This window comes from Labeo rohita, chromosome 14, assembly GCF_022985175.1.
Source record: "Labeo rohita strain BAU-BD-2019 chromosome 14, IGBB_LRoh.1.0, whole genome shotgun sequence".
Classification (NCBI taxonomy): Eukaryota; Metazoa; Chordata; class Actinopteri; order Cypriniformes; family Cyprinidae; genus Labeo; species Labeo rohita.
The window spans coordinates 29584378-29603922 of record NC_066882.1 but is presented as its reverse complement, the minus strand read 5'-3'; the positions used below and the strand labels follow the sequence as shown (position 1 = coordinate 29603922).

Below are 19545 nucleotides of genomic sequence, written 5' to 3'. Positions count from 1 at the left end.
ATGCAATAAATACAAAATGTTTTGTAATTTTCATCAGACACAGAGAGTGTATCTTAACCCTTGGCACTTTTATAATTTTATTTTAAATTTATGGCATGTTCTGTGAATTTGAGTAGCAGTCTAATATTCTACAGCCTGTATTTACATAAAACTGATTACATAAGCACTCTAGGTAAGATTTATGATGTCTTTTTGCACTGGTTTATATTTAGTACAGTGAAAAATTAGGCCTTCTACATAAAATACAATAAAATAAAAATAAAAATCCATGTTTAACTCATCTTTGTTTATTGGAATTATTTATGACAGCAGGATGCTTATTGTTGCATGCTCTCTATTAGTATTGCTAATACTGTACAAAGTAAATCAATGAATAATTTCTGTTGAGTAGGATTTTACAAATGCAATACGGTTTTCACCATATGTTAATTACCAACATTGGAAAATCACTTCTTCAGTGCAAAAATCATCTATGCTTTGTTTCTCTAAAACATGAACTCCAATAACTGTTAATGTTTTAAAGTGTTTCTCAGCTAATAAAAGATTCAGTGCTTCAGGATATTTGAGATTTAATTTGGTGCTTAAAACCAAACATACATAACATAACATATCACACAGCAAGGGCACAAAAACAAGACAAATCATAAGGCTTCAATCTCTTCAGCAGATATAAGGCTTCAATCTCTTCAGCAGATATAAGGCTAACACTGTTGAAACCAGAGAATTCTCTTATGAATCTGAAAGCATTTGAAACCACACAGAAAACTGCAACTTCTCCTGTAGAACTGAAAGAACAAAATAAGCAGTGGATAGAGGTTACACAAAATCAAAACAAAACAAAAACAATCACAGGGGCACCAAATTGCACTCGCTCATTTGATAATCAACATTTCTACATCATCAGCAACCCCTTCCACAAAAACACTCAAACTGCCATTCTTTGTCAAGGTAAAATCACTATTTTCTGGTTCTTTTGAATTAAAATGTAACAATCATTAGCCTGTTTGAACCTTGCTTTTGTTCATATTTGAGTGTTTATGCATTTGGAAGAACCACCTTAAGCTGGTGAAATACTGTGATGCTACATAAAACTTCACACATGGTTACACTCTTTCCCAAGGTGCATGGATATGAGCATGTGGTAAATTATGACTGTTATCAGATTACATTAATATTTGGGTCACTAACTATTTAATGCTAATCATCAGAATATGTTTTAACAGTTCATAATTTTAAAGGGTTTCAAATGTGTCCATGCAGTAAGTGAGGGAGAAATATTAGTGAGTAACCACAAGGCTATGACAAACAACTTGCAAGGGTGGCAAAAATAAGTTTTAAGCAATACAAACATCTGAATGATCACTGTAGAAACTCATGTGTAACTGCTCATGCAGTGCTGGAAGGTTTAGATTCCAAGTGCAGGTTCTGACGGCTAAAACATTAAGACCATAAGCCAGTGACGATGGAGATATTATGTCTTTTTTCACTAAGCGATATCTAGACTTGATTTTATGCTGATGGATGAATCCAAACAAATGTGTGGCAGAAACAAATAACTGTAAATCCTACAAATCTCACGTTTCTTCAAACCTTTAAGTGGTAAAATGTGCCCTGAATTAAGCATGAAGGACTGAAAATATGTGTTACACATGGGTAAAATCTTGTGTTAACATGTCCACCTTGCATTTTCTTTTAATAAATAAAAAGAAACATTGTAGGGCCATCAGAACTTTTTGCACTTTGACATTATTTTTTATGGAAATTTAGCACATTTCCTCACCAGAAATATCAAAATATGGATGTTTTACTTTCAATTGATGATTTTGGATGTTTTTAAAAAAGATGATTGTCATTAGATTGTTATTTCTGTAATATATATATTTATTATATCAGCATAAATTAAAGGAAGTATTTTAGTTTTAACTCCAGTAATGATGAAAATGTGCTTAATTATCATGGAAATAATGTCACAATGCAAAAACTGGCATCTTAAATAGCATAATTGTCTTTCAGGAAAAAAACCTAATTTATCATTTCTTTCTTTTGATTTTGAGATGATATACAACTTGAACATGTTCTTAACAGGTTTAGTGGGATTTGCCTTTTTAGTGATGGTGTATTTGGGGGGGAAAAAAAACAAAAAAACATGAAATATAATAAGCACACGGACCCCCCCCAAAAAAACAGTTCATGGAGCAGCTGTCATAAAGTAACTAAAATTAGTTGCAGGCACATTCTTGCATTGTGAATCATCAATGTTAATAATTTCACAGTTTAAGGTCCTCAACACGGGCAGTTACTCTTAGGGTCGGGCTGATGTGTCAGCCTCACTCGGCCATCTTCTCTCTCCACGTCTCTGTAGATCAGGGATTTTTGGGCTTTTAGACGACATGCCAGGCACATGAAAATGGAGTCCACATTCTGGCTCTCCTTGGGATCTTTGGCGGATGTTTCAAACAGTAGCATGTTATGGGCATCGGCAAACTTAAGGGCAGTGTTGGAAGGGACCTGGATCTGGTCAACTAGGTCGCATTTGTTACCCACCAGAACACGAGGTACTGCGGATGACACCCCATGCCCGTTACACTCCTGAATCCAGGTCTTTAGGTTCTGGAATGAGGCCATTTTTGTGACGTCGTATACAAATACGACAGCATGCACATTGCGGTAGTAGTGCTCCACCATGCTCTTCCGAAAACGCTCTTGGCCCGCTGTGTCCCATACTTGTACCTGTTAGAAACAAGACAAACAACAAATTTTAAGGTTGCAGAGAAGTTAAATGATGCATTATTGATGCATTAAGAAATCAATTAGAATGACAATAAATAAATCTAATCTGGATTTCTTTAAAAAGCCGTTTTTTAACTATTCAGGTTGTGGTGTTAAATCCAAATTACTACTAACTTTGAATTTTACTCATAATATATATAAATAAACATTACAATTTTTTTGTTTGATTTAATAAATTACATATTAAAGGGCAACATGAACTGACTGAATTGAAATAAGTGAAATCACAAACACACATACTCTAATGTGTTATCTATGTAATGTCATGTTATGCTCCTTTTTAACATTAGTTTGTATTGGTGATTTGTATTATTGGTGAACAATACCACAAAATCTGTATTGGACATCTAGATGGTCTAAGCTGGTCTAAATGGCTTATAAGCTTTAAAATTCAGTTTGACCACCCTATGTTGGTATGACCAGGTCATGAGGTCTACCAGCTTCCATTTTATAGTGACAGTTTGAATCAGCTAATGATTAGTTTAGAACAGGTAATGAACATCCTAGACCAAATGAAATGTAAACTGTCGACATTATGTATGTTTATTTGTCTTAAGAGATGAGAAACTACGCCTTTGATACAACATGCAATTGGAAACAGTCATTGTGATTACTCGGAATGTAAACATTGAGCTTTATAGAGATGCTGCTGTCACACAATCATTGAAACACACAATACAATCATGATACAACGAGATATCGGCCTTCGTGACGAGACCAACCTCAACAATAAATCCCACCTTTATTTTCTCGCCCTCTATCTCCACGGCTTTCTCCCTAAAATCCACGCCGATGGTGGCTTCAGTCTTACATGGGAAGGCTCCGCCGGTGAAGCGGAAGGTTAAACAGGTCTTGCCCACATTTGAGTCCCCGATGACAATGATTTTAAAAATTCGCGTCTGCACACTGTGATCTAGAGACGTGCTCAGGTCTAGAGACGACGTGAGGTTAGCATGACGTGAGTTGGCAGTTCCTTCTCTGTTTTCTGGGAATTCATTTGCCATAACGGTGAAATGATGTGCCGAGCCTGGTGTTCACTGGTCCGGCGGTGATGATGGTGGTGTTGATGGGGGAAGGGATGGCAGATCCACTCCCTTTGCAGATGCAGGGAGTTTACATAGACTGACAACTGTATGCCAACTAATGCAGTACTTCTAACGCAATGAAAAATAGGCTAGTTCAAAAATAGGAGCTGAACAATAAATTTTACCTTTGTGTCGAATAAGTGTGACAACATGGTTGCACTTGCTAAATTTAAAGGGATAGTTCACCCAAAAATAAATTCTGTCTTTATTTACTCCAGTGTTGACTTGTATGCTAGTATTATCGCAGTGCAGTATGCAGTACAAAAGGATAAACACCCATTAAAAACAAACAAACAAACAAAACAGTAAGTTAACAGTAAGTCTGTATAACCATGTGTACAGAATAGTTTAGATAGTTTGGTTTTATTAGAAGTTAACAAGAAATATTTGAGTTCATTTAAAAATCTTTTTTTTTTTTTTTTTTTTTTTTTTTTTTTCATTTATGTCTTACTATGATTTTTGTTTCCTGTGGGGATGCACAGATGCTATGCATATGGATTTATTAAGTTGGGGCTTGCTTTTGTTTGCCTAGTAATTTTGTATTTTTGCTTGTACTGTACAGTATATATATATATATATATATATATATATATAGAGAGAGAGAGAGAGAGAGAGAGAGAGAGAGAGAGAATATTATGTTTGACTGCAATGACACTATAAGATGATAGCAAAATTTAGGAATTGAGCTCAATAATGACAACTTTGCAATACCAACACTGTTATTGAACTGAATTTCAATCAACTGTGAAATGACTTACACTGAATAATAATAATAATAATAATAATAATAATAATAATAATAAAAATATTAATGCTTTCTCTAGAGCTTCTTTACATCTGAATTAAATTTAAACTTTGCAACTAACACAGACTTTGAACTGAACTCAAACAATGTTGCACTAAACTGAGGTGAATAATGTCTCTATAGTTTTCTATAAAGCTGCCTTCATAATTGATTTTGTTTTATAATTGATGAATTTTGCATTTTAAAATGTTTCTGTTTTTGTTATGTTCGCATTATTGTGAAGCTGCTTGGACAATCTGTATTGTTTAAAACACTATGTGACTTGACTTGAAATTAAAGATTAAAGACCAAAAATCAAATATAAGTATTTCTTTGCCCAATGTGGCAGTACGTGTCTTACATAATTGTGATCTTGTCTTATTTTTTTGGACAGCTACCACAATGCCAACATTTGTACCATACAAGGCCTTGTTCTGACAAGGCTATTTTGTTCTAATGCAGTGAAGAATGCAAAAAATTCAACAGACAGAACATATCAGACAAATCACAGACATTCTGGAATGTTTTATTTACAATTTGTGTTAAAAAAAAAAAAAGTATGTAAAAATTATTCAGTTTAATCTGTGGAATATATAAATATGTACAAACCAATAATTTCATAAATTAATTACAGAATAGTAAAGAAATCTTATCCTTTGGGTCAATTAATGGGCAGATCCAAAGATAACAATCCATGGCTGTTTACAAAAACAAAAGGAAAAATGTAATTTAACAACATTGCTGGGGGTATTTAAGTGCTTTGGTGCATTTTATAAGTATGATTTATATTTTTAAAGAAAATGCCCATTTATTTTTCCTAATTTCAAAGCTAAATGCTACATGACCTAATGGATTTCTGTCTATTGCTCAGATCACTTGAAGGTATGTTGCTTTGAAGTCTGTTCCCAAGGCATTTCTAGCATTACATTTGTAAATCCCTGAGTTCATGAGGCCTGGGTCCTGTATGACCAAATGTCCCTCCTCTGTCATGTGAATTCCACCCTGTGCTGTGAAGCGGTTATTGGGTACAAGTGTGGTACGTCCAGGCAAAGTCCAAGAAATGTCTGGTTTGGGTATGCCAGCAGCTATACAGTTCAGAATCACTGGAGACCCCCTATTAACTCTGGTTATTGAAGGTGGAGCATGAGTGATTTGAGGTGGAAACACCATAACACTTACTGGATATGACAATGTTGATGACCCAAAGGTGTTTGTGGCTTTGCAGGTATACGTTCCTCTATCAGATTTGGATGTTTCTTTTATCTGAAGTGTGCCGTTAGATAAGTATGTTACTCTTCCAATAACTTGAGGCTTGTCCAAGACCAGGCCATTTGGAAGAGTCCAGGTAATTGTTGCCTGAGGCCAACCATCCGCATTGCATGGCATATTTAGTGTCTGTCCAAACGAAATCTTCATTGTTGCAGCTGGACTTCTAATTTGAGGCTTCTGTCCAGGTTCTAAAGCATAGCGCTTTTCTGCTTGTCCAGCTACATTTTTAGCCAGGCATCGATATACACCTTTGTCAGTGATACCTGGCTGCGTAATGTGTAAAGTCCCATTTCCCAGGTAGTGAATGAACCTCTGAAGTTTTATGCCTGGATTCAGTGCTGTTCCATTGGGTAGAATCCAGAGAAACTCTGGCTTTGGTTTTCCTGTAGCACGACACTCCAAAGACATGTCATCACCATCTGCTTTGAGAGGAAGAACCTCTATGTTTGGCACTGGAAAGCTTGGCTTCTCAGCAAGTGATGCAACTTCGAGGTCAACTGCTAGGCTTGATTCCCCTAAGTAATTCTTGGCTGTGCACAGAAACCGACCTTCATCAGTCTTTCGAATGCCCCTCAATTCAAGAGTGCCATTCCTATGGACTTGGAACCTACCTCCCAAATATGGAGTAGGGAAAGACATGCCGTAAGGTGTGGTCCAGGTGATCTGTGGTTCAGGCATACCCTCTGCTTTGCAGTCCAGCAGCAAGGTCTGGTAATACACTGCTAAAATTTTGCTCTCTTTTCGTCCACTGTGTCCGTTGATTTGTGGCCCTTTAATCTCAACTAGAAGGTTCACATTCTTGATGTTATCTCCGGCTGGGTTCCGTGCAACACAGGCGTACTTTCCCTGGTCAGCCAAAGTCAGTTTTTTAATGATCAGAGTCCCATCATTTAGCATTTGGTATTTGACTGAAGATGAGGGTATTATCTCATTCCTTGGTGAGATCCAGATGATCGTAGGTGGTAGCACACCTGTAGCATCGCACTTCATTTGGGCTGATTGCCCGAAAGGTGCCCACATAGATACCTGCTCTTTAGAAGGTATTTGAGGCGAGTTTGGCACCACTTGGACACTTACTTTCATTGCATCCTCCCCCAGGGTGTTCTTAGCGTAGCACGTGTAATTGCCTTCATCCTTCTTTCCCATTTGCTGCAACAAAAGCGTTCCATTCCCAAAGATGATATAGCGCCGGTTACGGGTTCCGCTGTCATCCGACTGGAGGGCATTGTTGATCATGGTGCCATCTGGGAGGCTCCATGAAACCTCAGGGTCCGGAAGGCCAGAAGCTACACAGTCCACCAGGAAGTTGTCTCCATTAGCAACTCTTTTATGTTGTGCCCCAGTGTTTTCTATCTTTGGTGGCCTCATGAGAACCTCTACTTGGAACAGCTCCATGTCCTCACCATTCGGTCTTTGATACATGCACAGATAATTGCCTCCATCTTTCTCAGTCAGTCTCAGAATTCTCAGAGTGCCATTGGGGAAAGCAGTGATGTGTCTTTGTGGACTGAAAACAAAAAGAGAAATTGTTTACATCTTTATGACAGCTGAACTCTTTCATAGTCATTACCTATGATAGAATAAAAGAGCTCACAGAATTCTTTTCAAGCTAGCTTATTACACGCTGTGCAATTTCTTTTCCATATCCTTTTAAATGTTGCTTGTCCTATTGTATAATAAGAGAAACTGAGACATTTTATAAGAACAAAAACAGACTGTATGTTTTTTTTTTTTTTCAGATTATGTGATATGTAATTATGTGATTACATACAGCAAATATTTTTCTTTATATATGAATGATTATTATTAACTGATTTAATGGTATATTGAAAATATACAGAATAATACATTGTGTTAATGCATTGCAATACTGAATAATACATAAGGAATTGCTCTTACATGTGACAATATATTTATTTATATCATAATGTCTGCAATTTTATATTCAGTAATACACTTTGTAACATATAGATGTACATGTAATAAGAGATGGTGCTGCCTGTGTAGTGAACATATTTATGCATGTAGTATATAAATCATATATAGAAATATACATTTCTTAAATTTTATAATGATTTAAATTATATATCAATTATATATCAACAATAGCACTAGCACACATGCATGTGCTAAAGTATTTAGCAAAAAAACTATCACTGTGCTGAAGAGTGCACAGCCATTATTTTTTAAATAAAATAACATATGTTGTTCAGCCAGTCATCAGCCTAACCACAGGCTCTATGAAAACCCTTTTAAACTTTATGAATATTACATTTAATGCTATTTTTGTCTTCATTTGTAAATATTTTTATTTGTATCAATATGTAGCCATATTCATCAAAACCACTTTTTAAATCCTGGCTTTCTAAACTTTCTAGTAGTTACATTTAGAGAGACTTATACACAATCTTTTTGATAGCATTGCTGGCTTTGAAGCCACCTGGAAACCCTTTTTTAAGTATCAAATGTCATCGATAACAGTTTAAAGGTTTGACCCTTTCATTGTTTGCATAATCACCATATTGCCTGTGCCCACTGGCCTAGAAATAAATAAATAAATAAATAAATAAATATAGCCATATGGTCAATGTATATGGTCAATATATGGAAAAATATAAGCACAGGTTTCCAGTATATGGAAATGTGTTCCGTAATATATCAAATTATATTTTACAGTATATTCCCATATATTTTTGTTTTGTGATGGATACTTAATCTTCAAATCATCGTAATAATAATAATAACAAAAACAACAACAACAACAAAAAAGGTAGGAAACAAGATGCAGACTTGGAATTTGAATTTGAATGTAAGGCAGTACAAATAAAATAAAATCCAAATAAATTCATATATCTGTTATTTTAAATAGTAAAGGAAGTTTGTTAAGACAAACTTTGAATGTTGAGATGACCAAGCTTTGTTTAAAGATTTTGAAAAAGCCTTGAGTTTTAAAGATTTAAATATACAGAATGATTTATAAGTACAGCTACAGAACGAGAGAAAACAGAGATAAAGAATATTTGTGGACTACTCATAGTTCAGAGCAAACAGGGGTCTCCAACCCTTTTCCTGGAGAGCTGCCATCCTGCAGATTTCAGCTCCAACCCCAGATAAGCACATCTGAACCAGCTAATCAAGGTGTTCAGGGCTACTTGATAATTATAGACAGGTGTATTGGATTAGCATTGGAACTGAAGTCTGGAGGAAGGTAGCTGTCCAGGAGCAGGGTTGGAGATCAAACTAGTTTACACATGTTTTACTGACATCTCTCTTTCACGCAGACACAAACACTAACACACACACACACAAACATTGTTTTTTATGTTTTATGGGTACCCTTCATAGGCGTAATGATTCTTATACTGTAAAAACTGTATTTTCTATCCCCTTACACTAACCGTACCCTATACCTCTCACACAAAACTTTCTGTGTTTTTAGATTTTTAAGAAAACATTGTTTAGCATGTTTTTAAGCTGTTTTAATTATGGGGACCATGAGGAAATGTCCTCATGAAATATGTTTATGTTGTTTTATCAGTGTAATACCCATGGCATTATACAAATTTGTTTATTTATTTATTTATTTTTTTAAACCTAATTTAATTTTGATTCATTTTAGTTATAGACATAATAATGAGTGACTAATGTTAAATGCATTTGTTATCTCATATCTGATTGCTTTAAGTAGCCTGTTGTATAGATGAATAAGCATCTGAAGTAGACAAATTGCCCTTGCGTCTCGCTCAGTTACTGTATTGTCTGGATCAGCAGGGGTTGTTTGGGCATTGCAGTCTGAGACAGACTGCTTGTTTAATCTACACCATACATTTCTTAAATTACACAGGTGATGAAGTTGGCTTGCTGTGAGTTTGAGAGTGTATGCCAGACTGCATGGTGTGAACAGAGAGAAACAATAATTACCCAAAATGAGAAAAGTAAAACTATCTTAAAAGATAAAATGACAATAAAGTTGTGATGGGTTGACTTAAACAGTCTATCTGTATGGGGTGGTTTAAAGGGAAAACAAGCTCCCACATTATTAAGCAGAAAAACTCTTCATTATTTCAATTAGAAGAAATGGTCAAATCTAACTAGACAGTTTCTTTTTTTTTTTTTTCTCTTTTTTTTTTTAGCTTGTCTTTAAAAGCATTAAACATGTACCTGTACTGATGTTCCAGAATCATTTTGGATGGGAGTCTCCAGACTGTACCTCTGTGGGAACCAATTGACTCTGGACAATGCAGGAAAACTGTGGATCCATATGTTGCTGTGACACTGTGTTGCTGATATAGGCCTTTCCAGGGGCCTGGAGCCTCTTGCCTAACATCCATCTGCACCGTTCTTTTAGCAAAGCCCACTGGATTGGTTGCTGAGCACTCATACCTCCCTGAATCACTGGGACTGATGTTCTTTATATAAAGTGTTCCATTTGGAAAACAAAATATCCGGCTTCCAATAAACTGTGTGGGTTTCATTTGTGAACCGTCAGGGAGAACCCACTTAATTAGAGGGAATGGCTCTGCTTTAGCAGTGCAATCGACATATACGTTTCTTCCAGCATTAATAAATATAGTCTCATGTGAAACCTCAACAATTATTGGAGGCAGAGCGGCAACACGAATATGGTACGTGAGTGTATCAGCTCCTGCTGCATTGCTGGCAATACACTTATAGTCACCTTTATTAGAAAAGTTTGCTGAATGAATACTCAGTGTTCCGTTTGGAAAAAGAGATACTCTTCTGTCAAGGGTACCAATGTCTCGCACAAACGTCCTATCTGGAAGAATCCATGAAATTTGAGCTACTGGTTTACCCACCGCAATACAGTCCAAGCTGACTGGGTTTCCCAGAAACACTGAGACATCTCTGTCCCTTGAACTCATGATTTTTGGAGGCTGAGTCTGGACAACAAGTGTAACCACCATGCTGTCTGAACCAAATTTGTTTTGAGCAGTGCAAAGGTATTGGCCTCTGTCTTGCAGCTGGACATTCTTAATCACAAAAGTACCATTTGAAAGGACCTCAAATCTTTGTCCAAGTTTTGTGTTGGTCTGAATTGTTGCACCTGTTCCAACAGAGTTGGAAAAAAAAACAACAAAAAAACATCAATAGATTAATCAAATAATGTCCAACAGTTCTTGAACTGTTTGACTCATTCTAAAACAATTAGCACAGTTGGAGGTATTTCCCATACTATATGTTTTGATTTGAATTATGTATATCTTTCACAATGATGTCATTTAGCCTTTTTTTTGTAGCTGCTAGTGAAATTCCAGAACGGGGGGATGTAGATTGACCTCTAGGACAATCCAAATTTATCTGTTATAATTTAACCAAACATTTACCTGTATGACATGATCCAATTTATGTCAAATATGTAAGTGTTGTATATGCAAGTTCTTTTTACATGTATTACTGATTGCAGCCTTTCAACGACTAATTCAAACACAAAAGTCCCGTTTACTTTTATTCAGTGATTACAAATACTTTTTTGTAATTAAATAGCTGCAGCTATTTTCATAATTAGCATAAGCTGATATTTGACTTCAGCTGCACTCCAGAGTCAATCAGTTGCATGCAGTAATCAAAAAAAAAAAAAAAAAAAAAACGTATACCATGTATGCCATGTATACATTTGCGCTTTATGTACTCTTGTGAAGTCAGCATTTAAATGTTCAATTCCTGTTTGTTCTTATTTTCCATCTTTTCTTTTTTTTAGTTCTCATTTAACTCTCTTGTTTTAGCCTATTTAATGTAATTTAAATTATTTACAGTTTATTTTTGTAGTCCTTGTCATTGTGCTGTCTTATGTAGCTCCATTGTCCTAGAGCTATGTTTCACTGTGTGCAGGCTATATAGAGCTGAAATGACAATAAAGCTACTCTGACTCTATATTAGACATGTATCTATATATTTTATGGCTATGATTTATACAAAATGCAAATTTGAATGTACACATTGAATTTGGCTTATATAGCTGGCCTAAGAAATAATGGTTCTACCTCTATAACCACCAATTTGGTTTTATCTTCTTAAGCTATCAAATATATGCTGCTCTGAAAAGGAGAATCATCCTCCATTCAGACAGGTATATCCATAAAAGTTATGTAATGAAGATTCACCTAACCTGTTGAAACTTTGGTCCATGAAACAATAGGTTTGGGGTCCTCAGATGATCTACAAAACAAGAGCACATCTGTCTCTGCTAAAGCAGATACAGTAACAGCTTCAGTTGCTGTTATCCTGGGTTTGACGCCATTGCCCATCATGTTTGGAAAGGGAATAGCCGTGCTCAGTTTTTTTGCTCCAAACTGACTGTAGTGCCAGCGACTACCATATGGTGCACTAGCTGTGGAAGTTGGTTTGTTTGTAAATGCTAGGACGGATGGGAGAGTCACAGGCTTGTAGATGCTTGGGACATTTGGAGCTTGGTGAGGCTGTGGGGTGGGATGATATGTCCTTGGCTTAGAAGTGACAAGCTTTCCAAGCTGGGCTAGTCGATATGCATCAAGCTGTGACTGTCTATATCTGTTTCTGAGCCTGTTGAAAAGTAAGTGGTCATGCACACGAGATGAACTGACATGTGGCGCTATGGTCCTCGCAGCGGAAGCTGTCACTGACCCAGAAATATAAACTGTGGGCTTTGCTGTTTGAGCTGTGATTTCAGGCCGATTGGTGACCCCTGCACCCCTGCCACCTGTTTGAAGGAAATACCAAGTTTTGTCTTGGGAGTGGTGGTGCTTTGAGCTACGAACTGTAGGCCAGATGGGAGACTGAGTGTAGGGATGGGGTGTAATTGAGATATGTTTTTTTGGGGTATACTTTTGGATTAACCAGGGGTGGATAGGTACTCCTTCAGGATGCATTGCCCAGTTGTAAACTCTCTGTCGGTCTGCATTAGTTAAGGCTGGTTTCTCAGTCGCATGTGTTCTTTTTGTCTCTGGAGGATTTATGTTGCTGATTTGAAGATTAGGGCTGGCAGTTGCTGAAATCTGCCTTGTCTTATCCTCATTTGCCTGGCTATTAGTTTTCATAATGATCTCTCTGTTTTCATGTCCATACCTGTTGATCTGTATGGGTGTAGCAAGTGTAGAAAGAACAGCTTCATTTTCTTGCAGAGATGTTGTACTTACAAGCTGAACTAACTCACTGTGATTTGTTTTGCCTTCAAATTTATAAAGCTTTTCATCTTTTCTGAATATTGTTGTAGGCACATTAAGAGGATCCTCTGTGACTGCCATGGCTAAGCTTTTGGTTGCTGGGTAATGTAAAGGAGAAACTTCTGAAGTCATTGATGGTTTGTTTTGGGCTGGAGTATAAGAGTTAGTGGTCATTGTTACACTACTTTTAGGCATTAGTGTCTTGACTGGAGTATGAGTGAATGGTACTGCTGTAGAGGGAGCTAGAGTGAAATTTGGTCTCTTTGGACGTGGTCTACGTGATGGTGGCCTGCGCTGCCTATATGGGAATCTTCGTCTTTGGTTCCAGATGGAATTATTGTTAGCCCTTATTTTCTCTTCAATTGTGTGTCTGTCCACCTGTTTTACTAGCTGTGTCTCATATTCAGGTACTGTTGTTGAGTCTATGTGTTCTAAAGTCAAATCTGAAATGTTATAATCACTTGTCTTGTGTTTTGATTTTTCTTCCTGTGTAATTTCTTGTTGTACATGCTCATTATGGGACGGTGGTTCCAGCTGTTTCACACTGGAATTTTGGATGCTTGAACTTGTGCTGGTACTGCTAGCTGTTACATTTGTTTTAGTAGTTTTAATGGCATCAGCTGCCAAAAGTTTGGTGGTTGTAATCAATGAAGACTCTGTCACTGTTTTCGATATTTTTGTCACTTCTATATGTGTTGTAACTGGTGGCATGGTTGAGAATTTAGCATTAGCTTTTGCAAGAATCTGCTCCCAGCGGCTGGGATCAAGCTCTTTGACCGAGTTATTAGGTTTTCTCACACCCTCTTTGATTTTCTTTCCTTTTGCATTTTGTCGGACAGTGCCACCTCTGTGTTTTCCATCAACCCTCTGAGGTGTGAGTTTAGCAGTTGGTCGTTGGATTTCTTCATATCCTGACCCTTCACTGTCCTCGCTCTCAAAAAGCAGTAATTCATCCTTGGATACGGTAACACTTCTTTGTGCTTCTTCGTTTTCACCAGTAACAACAATTAGATGAGACAACATATCAGTCCCATAGAGATTAGCTGCTAAACAGCTATACTCTCCGGCATCCTCGTAAGTGACTTTTTTGAGAATCAAAGTGTTGTTTTGTGATACATACACCCTTTGTTTCATATCTGATGCTTTGAGAATCTGATTGTTTGGTAGGAACCATCTTGTCTCAATTGGATGAGGGGAAGTTACTAAACAGGGAAGACTAAGAGTGTCCCCATTCTCCACAGAGATCTGCTTTCCATTTAAATCACTGGGACTTAAGAGGCGCATTCTGACTGTGAGTCTATAGGTGACGATGTCCACATTAGTGTCAGTCCTCACGAAGCAATGATATAGTCCGGAGTCTGCAATACTTGTGTTTTTGATAACTAGCCTGTTATTCTCCAACCTTATCTTACGAGAATCAGTTTGATCCACTGTTGTTAAGTCTGGAAGCATCCACTCCACAGGCTGATGCCCTGAGCTTAGCACACTACAATCCAGACTGACCTCAGAGTGTTCTAGCACTGACTGGATTCTCCCCGGGACTCCTCTTTGGATCATAGCCCAGGAGGAGACTACATCCTCCTCATCCCCTCTTCCAGTGATGTGCTTTGATATAAAAGTAGAGAAGTTCAGCACCAGTTTTTTAGTTGTTGTTTTGCGCCTGTTCAGCTGAAGGGTGACCCTTGGTTGTAAAAGCCAGGCTGGTTCAGCCATTAAGTGTCCTTTGAGCTCTGTAAAATACGGTGATTCGTCATGAGTGGCTTGAGAGTACTGAAAAGTCACCTTTGAAGAATTCCCAAGTCTGGTTCCCCGTTCCAAAATGGCTGGGCTTTCGTAGTAGTAGGCAACCAACCGCCACAGGTTCTGAAGAGCATCTCTATCGATCTCACACTCCAGAAATGTCAGAAGAGTCACATTTACAACAATCTCATCTTTTCTCCTCATTGGCTCCCACACCATGGTAGTGTCTTCAACAGGATGTGTTACATTACAAGCCACGTGTGCCCGATTCCCATGACTGTCAGAGAGAATGAAGGTCAGGTGGCCAAGAGGATGCTCCAGGTCCTTGATGTAGGGGGCATCTGGCTCCTGATCTTCCCACATGCTACTCTCCCCAATTTTAAGTGGGGATTGAAGGGAGGGTTGGTCACAGGTGAGCTGATTGGTTGAAAGCTCCAAGATATGGCTGTTGTTCAAAGGCTTTGGTGAAGCACATGCAACACAGTTGTCAGCATCTCCAGAGTCACGGTCCTTTTTGCACTTAATAACTCCTAGAAATAGAGGGAGAGAAAATGTAAATAAAAAATTCTTTCAGTTATTTGCAGTCAGTAGAGTCAGGTGTACTCATTTAACCGTGAATTTAATGTAACAACACAATGCATCTAAGACAGTGATGATAAATGTAACAATTTTGAGTAAATGATGTATGAACACTATATGTGAAGTTCTATATATTTGTATGCAATGGTATTATTTTTTTTCATTGCCATTATATACAATTCTGAGTGAGTGGTGCAAAGGTTGGAAAAAAACAATCAAAGAAGTTTCACCCTCATGATTTTTGTCCCACTCCAAGAGCCAGCGTAAGTGGCAGTCACAGGCCCAGGGGTTTCCATGCAGAGAGAGGACTTCTAGCCTGTCTAAGTGCTGCAGAGTTCCTGGAAGCAGGTATTCTAGTTTGTTGTCTGCCAGGTGCAGATGTCGCAGTCCTGAACTCCAAAATGTGCCCAGGACTGAGACGGTAATAAATGTGTGAGGGTGGAGGTCCTGCAGTCGGTTCCCCTCCAGCTGCAGTAACTTCAATGATGTGAGTCCATTAAATGAAAAAGGCTCAATGAAGTCAATGAGATTGTGGTCTAAATGAAGCCGTACAAGGCTGGTCAAGCCCTCGAACAAACTGGGGTCAACTCTTTTGAGTTTGTTGTAGCTCAACTTGAGTATCTGTGCCAATAAAGAACATCAATTATACCCCAATGCAATGTATCTTAACTATTTAAACACTTTTATAGATAACTAGAGACACGAAGATGCTACAGTACATTAGTTGAGTATACTTTGTTTAATGTGCATCTCATATTAACATTTATGAATTTATACCTGGAGGGAACGGAGGTGGTAAAAGGATCCGGAAGAGATGGAGGAGATATCGTTTCCATGGAGCATGAGCATTTCCAGTTGCCGCAGGTTTGCAAAATCTGAAGACCCAACCGTCCCAACACTGTTATAGCTTTACAGTAAACAAAGAGAGTTGTGGGAAAATGTTAGCTTTAAACATATCACATCGGTTACCCTCTAATTTTGTGAGATACAGAGTAATCAACACCAATTCTGAATATCATTTACTTAATTTTACTTGGTAAACGGGCCATATTTAAATGCTATGACTTTTATACATTTGGAGTTTTTAGGTTTTAGATTTTTAGGTGCTCTATGAAACCAGTTCTCCTCTAGTTCCAACCTGTGCAACACACACACACACACACACACACACACACAAATTCTGGTACCCAAACTGTTCTGGCTACCACTGACTTCCATGAGGGGGTTCCATAGAAAAAAATCATACAGAACTGTTCAACATTTTACAACCACAAAGTGTCACAATAATTTTTTCTTCTTCTTGCAGCCTACCCTAGGTTGAGTCTCTGTGTGTCCTGGGGCAGGTTTTGTGGCACAGAGGGCAGGTGACGGAAGGTACAGTGCACCTCTTTAGGGCTGGGGCAACTGCAGGACCTCGGACATGCATAGAGGCATGAGGGCAAGATGAACAGCAGGCAAGATGCCAACATTAAGAGAGCAGGTACACCCACTGGAGCCATGTCCCTCTCATGCCATTATCTGATTTAGGAACAGTTTGACTGCAAAGCAGAGTTTAACATCACATACAATATAAAAAATGTTAATGCAGATCAAGTAGTAGCAATCAGTCTGCAATTTTACTTGCAGAAGCTAAAAATAATTAATAAAGCACGCAAATCACTTAACATTTAAATTGATGTGGAATGTCTCATATAAGCTTTTTAGATGTCATGTGACAATACTCCTGAAGTGTGATGACTCATCAACCTCTGAAAGTTGTGCCAATGCCTCGCACACATAACATATTGCAACATATTGTTAGTCTGTCATGAGTTTTAACCATGCATGTCTCTTTGAGAGAATAATTCTAATTGAAGGAATATATTACATATCAGTTTATTTGATACGTTAAACATTTAATGTAATCCATTATAATAAAAACACAGTGCAAGCAGATTGTTTCACAAAATAATTCAATACTATATTAATCTGTAGACTCTGCAACATAATTTGATTTAATGATTACTGCACATATTTATTAATATATAGTGTTTTGTACATACAACAATTATATTGGTTGTTATGGTATTTTAAAGTGTATTATCTGTCCTCCTCCACAGAGCTGCTGAGCCCACACAAAATAAATCACTGCTCAAGTGTTTGTCTCAGGAAGAGCATTGCATGGATTTCCTACCACGAGCTGGCAACTCACTCATAGCTTAATTACGCAAACCACATTTAAGTGGAAGAAGACAATTGTTGCACTTCCTAAATAAAAATAAAATAATATTTAAATTCCAAGGAACAGAAAGATGGTGCCCTGTTTTGCATTTTTATTACTTTTCTGCCAGATTAGGTTGCTCATATCTGTTGTTCAGTGCAGGGTGGCTAAAAGGTGAACCGTCAGACATGATTTATTCATCTGACAGAGGTCTGATAATGACCCATGATGACTCAGACCATTTTGGACAGTTTTATTCCCACCACATTCCTGTCTCTTTCATGCTGTTTGCAACATGGGCCTGTAAGCATACCGAACAATTTACATCCAGTATTTTCTGGCTTGGTATTTGAATGCATTAAATTTTTCACAGAAAACTGCTTGCACTCCACCTAAACCTAAACTCATGTTTTACATTAATATTTCTCTTTCCTGAAGAAACATTTTAGTGGTAGCTTATGCAATAAAGCACACTCATAAGTTTCCTATATCTTGCAAATGAAAGGGTCTCTAGCAATATAAATTTTTTATACAAATTAGTTTTGTTTTGACTTTTAACAGCATAATTTATGTTAAAATGAATTCAAATTAATCTCTGGTGACTTGAATTACTGTGGAATACTGGCTGATTGCCCTGGACCTCAGATGGAGATTTACTTCACTTTTAAAATATTAACTGAATTCATACATAACTATATCACTGATATTTTAAGATCATCAAACCTCAACACCTCTTCTGAAGTTAACTTCTGCTCAGGCTTCAGTTTTGTTTAATATGCTAGGTCATAAGTCAAAATTTATGTGAATTTATTTGAATAGGACAAAATTCAGATCAACTCAGATTCTAACGAAACCACAAAGTTCTCCCTAATGTCCAAGAGGAACTACAGTGAACTTTTCAATATGCACTAGAAAATTTATGACCAAGAAAGTTCTGAAGAAAAAAAATGGCATGCTATTTCTGATAATTAGATGCTGAGACAGATCTCAACATGAGTATCTTGGAACAAATATCACACCTTACCTCAAGATTCCTGTTGGGAAAACGTTACAGGTGAAGACGAAGTGTGTAATTGTTTGCAGATGACTCGCAAAAGTTCCGTAATTTAGTTTATCCCTGTCCTTGACTAAACAAGAACTGTTGGGAACTCTGAGTGATGGAGGCTTATCTGGAGAAAGTCAGACTCCAAGAGCAGCAGTCAACTACATCTGGAGAAGTGCTTAACTCCCACCTACACTCCTCCTCTGAGCTGGCCTGTACAGGGGGAGGGAATGCTGAGAGACTTGGCTTACATCCATCCCCTCTTTTCCTCCATTACCTGTGCTGTAGCTGAAGCTGTTTCTTTCATGATGTTTCTCTTTTTTATTGTACCCTTTGCTCTCTTCTAACACCACTCTTTTCTTACTCACTGTTTTGTTTTCTCATTTTTAAACAGATTAATGAGTGTATGCATGTACACACACATGCTCACCTCAGTGTGTCTCACTCACACTCTATTGTGTTTCAGACATTCACATTCTGTTTATCATTTCCCCCTTTGCTCTGTCTCCAGCTGTTGTTCTGTGAACTTTTAAAAGGCCACCAGAGCTTATTTTCTAAAGCATAATTAATGCACAGAAGACTAATTGCCAGTGACAAAACTATTGTTTACAAAATATTTATCAAATCAGTTAGTCATAACATAATTTACTTGGAAAAAGTAACATGAAAGTTCACTGTCAGAAAAGCACAATAATCGTGATCATTGGGTAACCTAGGGTAAATACACTTGTCAATTAAATGAAAGTTTTAGGTTCCCAATCATTTTTGGTTTGGTTGTCAACAGCATCTGTGGAATGTTGTCAGATGGCACAGAAAATTATTTTGACGTGTCCCTCAGTAGTGCATTTACAGTGGAAGCCTAGTACATTATTTTATTAAAGTACTTATATGAACTC

At 37.4% G+C, this 19545-nt stretch overlaps 2 protein-coding genes across 2 annotated transcripts; both read right to left on the bottom strand.

Annotated features, from left to right (window-relative positions):
- Positions 1–271: 271 nt before the first annotated feature.
- Positions 272–4033, bottom strand: rab33a (RAB33A, member RAS oncogene family). Its single transcript, XM_051127762.1, has 2 exons — positions 3531–4033; positions 272–2730 (listed from the first exon to the last, which is right to left on the bottom strand). The coding sequence occupies exons 1-2, from the start codon at positions 3792–3794 to the stop codon at positions 2284–2286; spliced, it is 711 nt and encodes a 236-aa protein (XP_050983719.1). The 5' UTR covers positions 3795–4033; the 3' UTR covers positions 272–2283.
- A 1202-nt stretch (positions 4034–5235) lies between these two features.
- si:ch211-159i8.4 (matrix-remodeling-associated protein 5) lies at positions 5236–18776 on the bottom strand. Its single transcript, XM_051127085.1, has 7 exons — positions 18632–18776; positions 16719–16945; positions 16185–16314; positions 15638–16028; positions 12056–15358; positions 10090–10993; positions 5236–7435 (listed from the first exon to the last, which is right to left on the bottom strand). Exons 2-7 carry the CDS (start codon positions 16904–16906, stop codon positions 5527–5529), a joined length of 6825 nt encoding a protein of 2274 aa, XP_050983042.1. The 5' UTR covers positions 16907–16945; positions 18632–18776; the 3' UTR covers positions 5236–5526.
- Positions 18777–19545: the final 769 nt, after the last annotated feature.